This window comes from Lepidochelys olivacea, assembly GCF_965140295.1.
Source record: "Lepidochelys olivacea isolate rLepOli2 genome assembly, chromosome: 17".
Classification (NCBI taxonomy): Eukaryota; Metazoa; Chordata; order Testudines; family Cheloniidae; genus Lepidochelys; species Lepidochelys olivacea.
Window position 1 is genome coordinate 24,425,372 of NC_140427.1, and position 10,659 is coordinate 24,436,030.

The 10,659-nt window shown below is 56.2% G+C and overlaps 1 protein-coding gene across 4 annotated transcripts in view; it reads left to right on the forward strand.

Annotated features, from left to right (window-relative positions):
- Positions 1 to 1,407, forward strand: part of ELN (elastin) — a 91,917-nt gene extending 90,510 nt beyond the window's left edge. For all 4 annotated transcript variants that reach the window (XM_084650794.1, XM_084650792.1, XM_084650793.1 and 1 more), the window contains one exon: positions 321 to 1,407. In XM_084650794.1, coding sequence (XP_084506920.1) covers positions 321 to 370 — 50 coding nt within the window. In that variant the 3' untranslated portion in view covers positions 371 to 1,407. The remainder of the gene's footprint in view (positions 1 to 320) is intronic.
- Positions 1,408 to 10,659: the final 9,252 nt, after the last annotated feature.

The following is a 10,659-nucleotide window of genomic DNA, read 5'->3' on the forward strand; positions in this document are numbered from 1 at the left end:
GCCCACAGGGCGGCAGTGGCCCGCCTCTGGCACAACAATCAGCCCTTCATTCATAGCATGTTGCTGCCTGACCTGGCCTCATGTTCGCTGCCTCACGCAGCAGCCCGTTTGTCAGGCTGGGGAGAGCCCACGCCCTCCGCAGCGTTGTGCCCGGGCCGGGAGCACATCACACCGCTCGCCCAGCCGGCAGCAGGGAGCCTGTTGGCCTACGCCATCACCACCAGGTGGCAGCCTCGTGTCCCACCCCCTGCTGCCCCTGTCTGGGGGGAGCCCAGGGGCTTGGAGTGCTGGGACTGACGCCCTCTTTTGTCCCCTGCCAGGTGGCGTGGGCTGTGCGCAAGGGAAGTACTGTGGCAGGAAGCGGAAGTAACCCAGCCAGGCTGCTACCATTAACCTCATGAACTTTGGTGCTACTGCATGGTCTAGAATGTAAACCCTGAGTAAAGCAGCGATCCCGCCCCATCCCCCGTTCCCCCGCCAGCCCCCCGGAGGGAATTCCATGGCCCCTGATGCTCCCTTCGCTCCGGCCCAGGGGTCCCTGCCCTCTCTCCAGCGGGAAGCACAGAACAAACTGTGGGAAATGCCGTTCCCACTGGTGCTAAAGCTCCCTGCAGGGAGAGCTGGGCAGGCCTCCATGGGGCAGGACTGGACCCTCCCCAGGGGACGGGAGCCATGGGCCCTCGGGGAGGAGGAGATGTGGGCTGGTTTCCAAGAGGACAGCAAGGGGCTGGGCTCCTCCTGCCTCCAGCATATGGGCAAATGACCCGTCAGCAGTGCCCAGGCCCAGCATATCCCAGCTGCTCCCAAGACTCCGTCCAACTGGCCAGGAACTGCTTAGCAGCTAGCCAGCCTTGATCCCCCGCCCCTCATGTCTGTCAGCCCCCTCCGTGCCTGCCCGCCCCAGTGCCCACGCTGCGGGATGCCACAGGATGGGGCTTGTGGGCTCCATGCAGGCGGGCAGGGGAATTCCTCCTGCTCTGACACTCATGCCAGCGGGGCCTGTAGGGGCTCATGGGTGGGTTAAATTCGCCTAGAGTTCTTTGCGGTGGGGCCATCTGATTGGCTGACGCGTCCCCACGCTGGAGGACACGGCCCTTCCGGTGTGTGGGGAGGGGTTGGCACTATCAGCAGAGCCAAGTCACTAACACTGATGGGATTAGCCATGTGCCCGCCCTCACTCAGCAGTACTGTACGGGCAGCCAGCGCCAGCCCAGCCCTGCCATGTCTCTGAGGCCCCGCTGGGACCTGCCCTTCCTCTTGCCCTGGATGCCTGTGTGTTCCTGAGCCGTGGGCCGGAAGGAATCGCACCTCTCCATGTTACTCACTTGGTATAGCTCGGGTGGGACATGTTATAAAGAGGGAAAGTAACTGCTTCCAAACGACTAATAAACAATGATTTCTAAAGGACTGCAGCCTCCTGCTTCTTCTTCGCTGCTTCTCCAGACCCAGAGCTGGCGATCCACCCCAGCAATCTGTCCCCCCCACCCCACCCCCGGGATTTGGCTTGCACCCCCCCCCCCGTCCCCAGGGATCCATCCTGCCCCCCAGGATCCTCACACACACACACCCCAAACGGTTCTGCCCTGCCTTCCCAGGATCCTCACAGCCTCCCACCCCCTGGGGATCCTCCCTGCCCACCTGGGGATCTGCCCCACCCAGTTCCTCACTGCACCTGTCCGGGACTCACCCCATTTCTCCAGCTCTACTGCCTGCAGCACCTGGCCCCTTCTGCTGCAGGTGTCTGCCATGTAATGTGCCCATTCCGCATGGGGCTACATCAACCCCTGTTGCCAGCTAGAGTCTCTCTAGGGCTTCTACTCCTGTGCTCTCGCTGCTGGCACTCACAGGGCACTGCTGCAGGGAAGCTCACAGTGCTGGTGGCCTGCTGGGACTGAGGTCCCAGTGAAGTTGTGCTATGTTCGTGTTAGATTGCTGGCCTGCCAGAGTCTGGGGCAGCAGGACGGAGCTGAGCACTGTGCTGGAGCCAGGCAGGGAGTGACTGGACTAGCAGGTGTGTTCACCTGCACAAGCAGGGGCTGGAGTGTCCACACACAGGGTCAGCCCCCTGCCCCCAGCCCAGCTGCAGTGGGAGCCAAGCTACAGTCCCCTGAAGAAGAGGGTTTAGGTGCAGCAATAACTGGGCTCTGTGCTGAGAGACACCAAACCAAAGTCCTCTCCGGAGCACTAAGGCCAGCAAAATGAGGCCAGGAGCAGAGCAGCCCATAGCTAGAGTTGCCAGGCATCCAGTTTTCTACCAGAATGCCTGGTTGTAAAGGAACCCTGGTGGCTCCGGTCAGCACCGCTGACTGGGTGGCTAAAAGTCCCACTCGGCGGCGCAGCGGGCTCAGCCTGCCCTGGCTCTGTGTGGCTCCCCGAAGTGGCTGGCATGTCTGGCTCCTAGGAGCAGGAGTGGCCAAAGGGAACTCTATGCGCTGCCCCTGCCCTGAGCACCAACTCCACAGCTCCCATTGGCCGGGAACCACGGCCAATGGGAACCACGGCCAATGGGAACCACAGCCAATGGGAACCACGGCCAATGGGAGCTATGGAGGCAGTGCCTGTGGGCACAGCAGCACGCGGAGCCCCCTGGTCCCTCCACCTAGTAGCCAGACATGCCAGCCACTTCCGGAAGCCACCTGAGGTAGGCACCGCATGGCCACAGCCCGCACTCCACACCCCTCAACTCCATTCCAGATCCCACACCCCAAAGCCCCTGCCCCAGCCCGGAGCCCGCTCCCACACTCCAAACCCCTCAACCCCAGCCCAGAGCCCCCTCCTGTACCCCAAGCCTTCATCCCCAGCCCCACTCCAGAGCCCGCACCCCCAGTTGGAGCCGTCACTCCCCCCCACCTCCTGCCCCAGCCCAGAGCCCCCTCACTCACCCCAAATCCCTCATCCCCAGCCCCACCTCAGAGCCCACACCGCCAGCCAGAGCCCTCACCCCCTCCTACACCCCAACCCCCTGCCCCAGCCCAGAGCCCCCTCACTCACCCCAAATCCCTCATCCCCAGCCCCACCTCAGAGCCCACACCGCCAGCCAGAGCCCTCACCCCCTCCTACACCCCAACCCCCTGCCCCAGCCCTGAGCCCCCTCCAGCACCCCAAATCCCTCATCCCCAGCCCCACCTCAGAGCCCACACCGCCAGCCAGAGCCCTCACCCCCTCCTACACCCCAACCCCCTGCCCCAGCCCAGAGCCCCCTCACTCACCCCAAATCCCTCATCCCCAGCCCCACCTCAGAGCCCACACCGCCAGCCAGAGCCCTCACCCCCTCCTACACCCCAACCCCCTGCCCCAGCCCTGAGCCCCCTCCAGCACCCCAAATCCCTCATCCCCAGCCCCACCTCAGAGCCCACACCGCCAGCCAGAGCCCTCACCCCCTCCTACACCCCAACCCCCTGCCCCAGCCCTGAGCCCCCTCACTCACCCCAAATCCCTCATCCCCAGCCCCACCTCAGAGCCCACACCGCCAGCCAGAGCCCTCACCCCCTCCTACACCCCAACCCCCTGCCCCAGCCCTGAGCCCCCTCACTCACCCCAAATCCCTCATCCCCAGCCCCACCTCAGAGCCCACACCGCCAGCCAGAGCCCTCACCCCCTCCTACACCCCAACCCCCTGCCCCAGCCCTGAGCCCCCTCACTCACCCCAAATCCCTCATCCCCAGCCCCACCTCAGAGCCCACACCGCCAGCCAGAGCCCTCACCCCCTCCTACACCCCAACCCCCTGCCCCAGCCCTGAGCCCCCTCCAGCACCCCAAATCCCTCATCCCCAGCCCCACCTCAGAGCCCACACCGCCAGCCAGAGCCCTCACCCCCTCCTACACCCCAACCCCCTGCCCCAGCCCTGAGCCCCCTCACTCACCCCAAATCCCTCATCCCCAGCCCCACCTCAGAGCCCACACCGCCAGCCAGAGCCCTCACCCCCTCCTACACCCCAACCCCCTGCCCCAGCCCTGAGCCCCCTCACTCACCCCAAATCCCTCATCCCCAGCCCCACCTCAGAGCCCACACCGCCAGCCAGAGCCCTCACCCCCTCCTACACCCCAACCCCCTGCCCCAGCCCTGAGCCCCCTCCAGCACCCCAAATCCCTCATCCCCAGCCCCACCTCAGAGCCCACACCGCCAGCCAGAGCCCTCACCCCCTCCTACACCCCAACCCCCTGCCCCAGCCCTGAGCCCCCTCCAGCACCCCAAATCCCTCATCCCCAGCCCCACCTCAGAGCCCACACCGCCAGCCAGAGCCCTCACCCCCTCCTACACCCCAACCCCCTGCCCCAGCCCTGAGCCCCCTCACTCACCCCAAATCCCTCATCCCCAGCCCCACCTCAGAGCCCACACCGCCAGCCAGAGCCCTCACCCCCTCCTACACCCCAACCCCCTGCCCCAGCCCTGAGCCCCCTCACTCACCCCAAATCCCTCATCCCCAGCCCCACCTCAGAGCCCACACCGCCAGCCAGAGCCCTCACCCCCTCCTACACCCCAACCCCCTGCCCCAGCCCTGAGCCCCCTCACTCACCCCAAATCCCTCATCCCCAGCCCCACCTCAGAGCCCACACCGCCAGCCAGAGCCCTCACCCCCTCCTACACCCCAACCCCCTGCCCCAGCCCTGAGCCCCCTCACTCACCCCAAATCCCTCATCCCCAGCCCCACCTCAGAGCCCACACCGCCAGCCAGAGCCCTCACCCCCTCCTACACCCCAACCCCCTGCCCCAGCCCTGAGCCCCCTCACTCACCCCAAATCCCTCATCCCCAGCCCCACCTCAGAGCCCACACCGCCAGCCAGAGCCCTCACCCCCTCCTACACCCCAACCCCCTGCCCCAGCCCTGAGCCCCCTCCAGCACCCCAAATCCCTCATCCCCAGCCCCACCTCAGAGCCCACACCGCCAGCCAGAGCCCTCACCCCCTCCTACACCCCAACCCCCTGCCCCAGCCCTGAGCCCCCTCCAGCACCCCAAATCCCTCATCCCCAGCCCCACCTCAGAGCCCACACCGCCAGCCAGAGCCCTCACCCCCTCCTACACCCCAACCCCCTGCCCCAGCCCAGAGCCCCCTCACTCACCCCAAATCCCTCATCCCCAGCCCCACCTCAGAGCCCACACCGCCAGCCAGAGCCCTCACCCCCTCCTACACCCCAACCCCCTGCCCCAGCCCTGAGCCCCCTCCAGCACCCCAAATCCCTCATCCCCAGCCCCACCTCAGAGCCCACACCGCCAGCCAGAGCCCTCACCCCCTCCTACACCCCAACCCCCTGCCCCAGCCCTGAGCCCCCTCACTCACCCCAAATCCCTCATCCCCAGCCCCACCTCAGAGCCCACACCGCCAGCCAGAGCCCTCACCCCCTCCTACACCCCAACCCCCTGCCCCAGCCCTGAGCCCCCTCACTCACCCCAAATCCCTCATCCCCAGCCCCACCTCAGAGCCCACACCGCCAGCCAGAGCCCTCACCCCCTCCTACACCCCAACCCCCTGCCCCAGCCCTGAGCCCCCTCACTCACCCCAAATCCCTCATCCCCAGCCCCACCTCAGAGCCCACACCGCCAGCCAGAGCCCTCACCCCCTCCTACACCCCAACCCCCTGCCCCAGCCCTGAGCCCCCTCACTCACCCCAAATCCCTCATCCCCAGCCCCACCTCAGAGCCCACACCGCCAGCCAGAGCCCTCACCCCCTCCTACACCCCAACCCCCTGCCCCAGCCCTGAGCCCCCTCACTCACCCCAAATCCCTCATCCCCAGCCCCACCTCAGAGCCCACACCGCCAGCCAGAGCCCTCACCCCCTCCTACACCCCAACCCCCTGCCCCAGCCCTGAGCCCCCTCCAGCACCCTGAACCCCTCATATCTGGCCCCACCCCAGAGCCCGCACCCCTTCCCGCACCCCAACCCCCTGTCCCAGCCCAGTGAAAATGAGCGAGGGTGGGGGAGAGCAAGCAACAGAGGGACGGGGGATGGAGTAAGCGGGGGGCGGGGCCTTGGAGAAGGGGCAGGCAGGGGTCAGGCAAGGATGTTAGGATTTCTGCAATCAGAAAAGTGGCTACCCGTAGCTGGCATGCATAGTGCATGTGTCACAAGGCAGGCATGCCTGCCCAGACCGTAGAGCAGTGATCCTCAGCCTCAGACTGAGGCTAGCAAGCTGCAAGCCGTGATTCAATGCTCCTTGCAGCACGTGACTTTAAAACTCTGGGTGATTTAATTATTAACCAATCTAAGTTAGTAACCAATGAGCATGCTTTTACTATGTAATTAATCAATTGCAGTTGATAAATAATGCTTGGCCAGTCATTTCGCTGTGAGAATAATAGATATAAAACAATAGTAAATGAGCCAATGAAGTCACATGACTGTGGCTCTTCTGGGCATAAGAACATAAGAACGGCTAGACTGGGTCAGACCAAAGGCCCACCCAGGCCAGTATCCTGTCTGCTGACAGTGGCCAATGCCAGGTGCCCCAGAGGGAGTGAACCTAACAGGTAATGATCTAGTGATCTCTCTCCGGCCATCCAGCTCCACCTTCTGACAAACAGAGGCTAGGGACACCATTCCTTACCCATCCTGGCTAATAGCCATTAACGGACTTAACCTCCATGAATTTATCCAGTTCTCTTTTAAACCCTGTTATAGTCCTAGCCTTCACAACCTCCTCAGGCAAGGAGTTCCACAGGTTGACTGTGCGCTGAGTGAAGAACTTCCTTTTATTTGTGTTAAACCTGCTACCCATTAATTTCATTTGGTGGCCCCTAGTTCTTATATTATGGGAACAAGTAAATAACTTTTCCTTATTCACTTTCTCCGCACCACTCATGATTTTATAGACCTCGATCATATCCCCCCTTAGTCGCCTCTTTTCCACGCTGAAAAGTCCTGGCCTCTTTAATCTCTCCTCAGATGGGACCCGTTCCAAACCCCTAATCATTTTAGTTGCCCTTTTCTGAATCTTTTCTAATGCTAGTATATCTTTTTGGAGATGAGGGGACCACATCTGTACGCAGTATTCAAGATGTGGGCGCACCATGGATTTATATAAGGGCGATAAGATATTCTCCATCTTATTCTGTATCCATTTTTAAATGATTCCCAACATCGTGTTTGCTTTTTTGACTGCCGCTGCACACTGCGTGGACATCTTCAGAGAACTCTCCACAATGACTCCAAGATCTTTCTCCCGGTTAGTTGTAGCTAAATTAGCCCCCATCGTATTGTATGTATGGTTGGGGTTATTTTTTCCAATGTGCATTACTTTACATTTATCCACATTAAATTTCATTTGCCATTTTGTTGCCCAATCACTTAGTTTTGTGAGATCTTTTTGAAGTTCTTCACAGTCTGCTTTGGTCTTAACTATCTTGAGCAGTTTAGTATCATCTGCAAACTTCACCACCTCACCGTTTACCCCTTTCTCCAGATCATTTATGAATAAGTTGAATAGGATTGGTCCTAGGACTGATCCTTGGGGAACACCACTAGTTACCCCTCTCCATGTTGAAAATTTACCATCTATTCCTACCCTTTGTTCCCTGTCTTTTAACCAGTTCTCAATTCATGAAAGGATCTTCCCTCTTATCCCATGAGAACTTAATTTACGTAAGACCTTTTGGTGAGGGACTTTGTCAAAGGCTTTCTGGAAATCTAAGCACACTATGTCCACTGGATCCCCCTTGTCCACATGTTTGTACTCTAGTAGAACAGTAAGAACTCTAGAAGATCAGTAAGACATGATCTCCCTTTACAGAAACCATGTTGACTTTTGCCCAACAATTTACGTTCGTCTATGTGTCTAACAATTTTATTCTTTACTATTGTTTCAACTAATTTGCCCGGTACTGACGTTAGACTTACCGGTCTGTAATTGCCAGGATCACCTCTAGAGCCCTTCTTAAATATTGGTGTTACATTAGCTATCTTCCAGTCATTGGGTACAGTAGCTGATTTAAAGGACAAGTTACAAACCAATCATAGTTAATAGTTCCACAATTTCACATTTGAATTCTTTCAGAACCCTTGGGTGATGCCATCTGTTCCCAGTGACTTGTTACTGTTAAGTTTCTCAATTAATTCCAAAACCTCCTCTAGTGACACTTCAGTCTGTCACAATTCCTCAGATTTGTCACCTACAAAAGACGGCTCAGGTTTGGAAATCTCCCTAACATCCTCAGCCATGAAGACTGAAGCAAAGAATTCATTTAGTTTCTCTGCGATGACTTTACCGTCTTTAAGTGCTCCTTTTGTATCTCGATCGTCCAGGGGCCCCACTGGTTGGTTAGCAGGCTTCCTGCTTCTGATGTACTTAAATAACATTTTGTTATTACCTTTTGAGTTTTTGGCTAGCTGTTCTTCAAACTCCTTTTTGGCTTTTCTTATTACATTTTTACACTTAATTCGTTTATGCTCCTTTCTATTTACCTCACTAGGATTTGACTTCCACTTTTTAAAAGATGCCTTTTTATCTCTCATTGCTTCTTTACCTGGTTGTTAAGCCACAGTGGCTCTTTTTTCATTCTTTTACTGTGTTTTTTAATTTTGGGTATACATTTAAGTTGGGCCTCTATCATAAATATAAAGGGAAGGGTAACCACCTTTCTGTATACAGTGCTGTAAAATCCCTCCTGGCCAGAGGCAACATCCTGTTACCTGTAAAGGGTTAAGAAGCTCAGCTAACCTGGCTGGCACCTGACCCAAAGGACCAACAAGGGGACAAGATACTTTCAAATCTTGGGTGGGGGGGGGGGGTGGAGCTTGTGTTGGTTCTCTCTTGGGACTGAGAGAGGTCAGACAGAAATCCATCTTCTCCAACCCATCCTAATCCAAGTCTCCAATACTGCAACCAGTGTAGGTAAGCCAGGCAAGGCGGATTAGTTTATCTTTTGTTTTATGTAAATTTTCCCTGTGCTAAGAGGGAGGTTTATTCCTGTTTTCTGTAACTTTAAGGTTTTGCCCAGAGGGGGATCCTCTGTGTTTTGAATCTGAATACCCTATAAAGTATTTCCCATCCTGATTTTACAGAGGTGATTTTTACCTTTCTTTTTTTTTTAATAAAACCCTTCTTTTAAGAACCTGACTGATTTTTCCATTGTTCCAAGATCCAGGCGTTTGGGTCTTTGATGATTTTGTAACCAATTGGTTAGGATATTATTCTCAAGCCTCCCCAGGAAAGGGGGTGTAGGGCTTGGGGGGATATTTTGGGGGAAGACATCTCCAAGCGGGCTCTTTCTCTCTTCTTTGTTTAAAACGCTCGGTGGTGGCAGCATACTGTTCAAGAACAAGGCAAAGTTTGTACCTTGGGGAAGTTTTTAACCTAAGCTGGTAAGAATAAGCTTAGGGGGGTCTTTCATGCAGGTCCCCACATCTGTACCCTAGAGTTCAGAGTGGGGAAGGAATCCTGACAGCCTCTATTATGGTGTCTTTGAAAAGTATCCATGCAGCTGGCAGGGATTTCACTCTAGTCACTGTACCTTTTAATTTCTGTTTAACTAACTTCCTCATTTTTGCATAGTTCCCCTTTCTGAAATTAAATGCCACGGTGTTGGGCTGTTGAGGTGTTCTTCCCACCACAGGAATGTTATGATGTAAGCGGAGTCAGGTTGAGCTCTACCCTGACATCTGGTGGTGAGTTGTGGAAAAGGACTTCAAGGGCTGGTTATGTGAATCAAGGACAGTAGAACTGTACCTTTAATTAAAGGTCTTTAATTAAAATTCTCTTTTAAGAACCTGATTGCTTTTTCATTGTTCTTAAGATCCAAGGGTTTGGGTCTGTGTTCACCTATGCAAATTGGTGAGGATTTTTATCAAGCCTTCCCCAGGAAAGGGGGTGTAGGGCTTGGGGGCATACTTTGAGGGGGAGAGTTTCCAAGTGGGCACTTCCCCTGTTCTTTGTGTAACACTTTGGTGGTGGCAGCGTTTAACCTATCCTGGTAAAATAAGCTTAGGGGGTCTTTCATGCAGGTCCCCACATGTGTACCCTAGAGTTCAGTGGGGGGAAAGAACCTTGACAGTGTTATTTAAACAGAACCCCCTAGATACTGAACCCGGCCCTTGTTGCTGCCAACTATGACGGGCAGAAGGGTTACATTATATTATGGTCACTATTTCCAAGCGGTCCTGTTATAGTTACCTCCTGGACCAGATCCTGCGCGGCACTCAGGACTAAAGCGAGAGTTGCCTTTCTCCTTGGGGGTTCAGTACCAGCTGCTCCAAGAAGCAGTCATTTAAAGTATCGAGAAATGTTGTCTCTGCATTTCGTCCTGAGGTGACGTGTCCCCAGTCAATATGGGGATAACTGAAATCCCCCACTATTATTGAATTCTTTATTTTGATAGCCTCTCTAATCTCCCTGAGCAATGGGCAATGGCGAGCGCTAATTTGGCTCCTGAACCACTGCGGTCTGAGTATCACAGATGGAGAGTCATAGATCCCGAGGCCAGAAGGGACCACTGTACAGCACAGGCCAGAGAACTGCCCTAGAGCAGGTCTTTTAGACAACCATCCCATCTGATTCAAAAATTGCTAGTGATGGAGAATCCACCACAGCTCTTGATGAATTGTTCCAGTGGTTAATTTCTCTCAGCTGTTAAAAACGTACATCTCATTTCCAGTCTGAATTTGTCTAGTTCAGGGGTTCTCAAACTTCATTGCACCATGGACCCCTTCTGACAACAAAAATTAC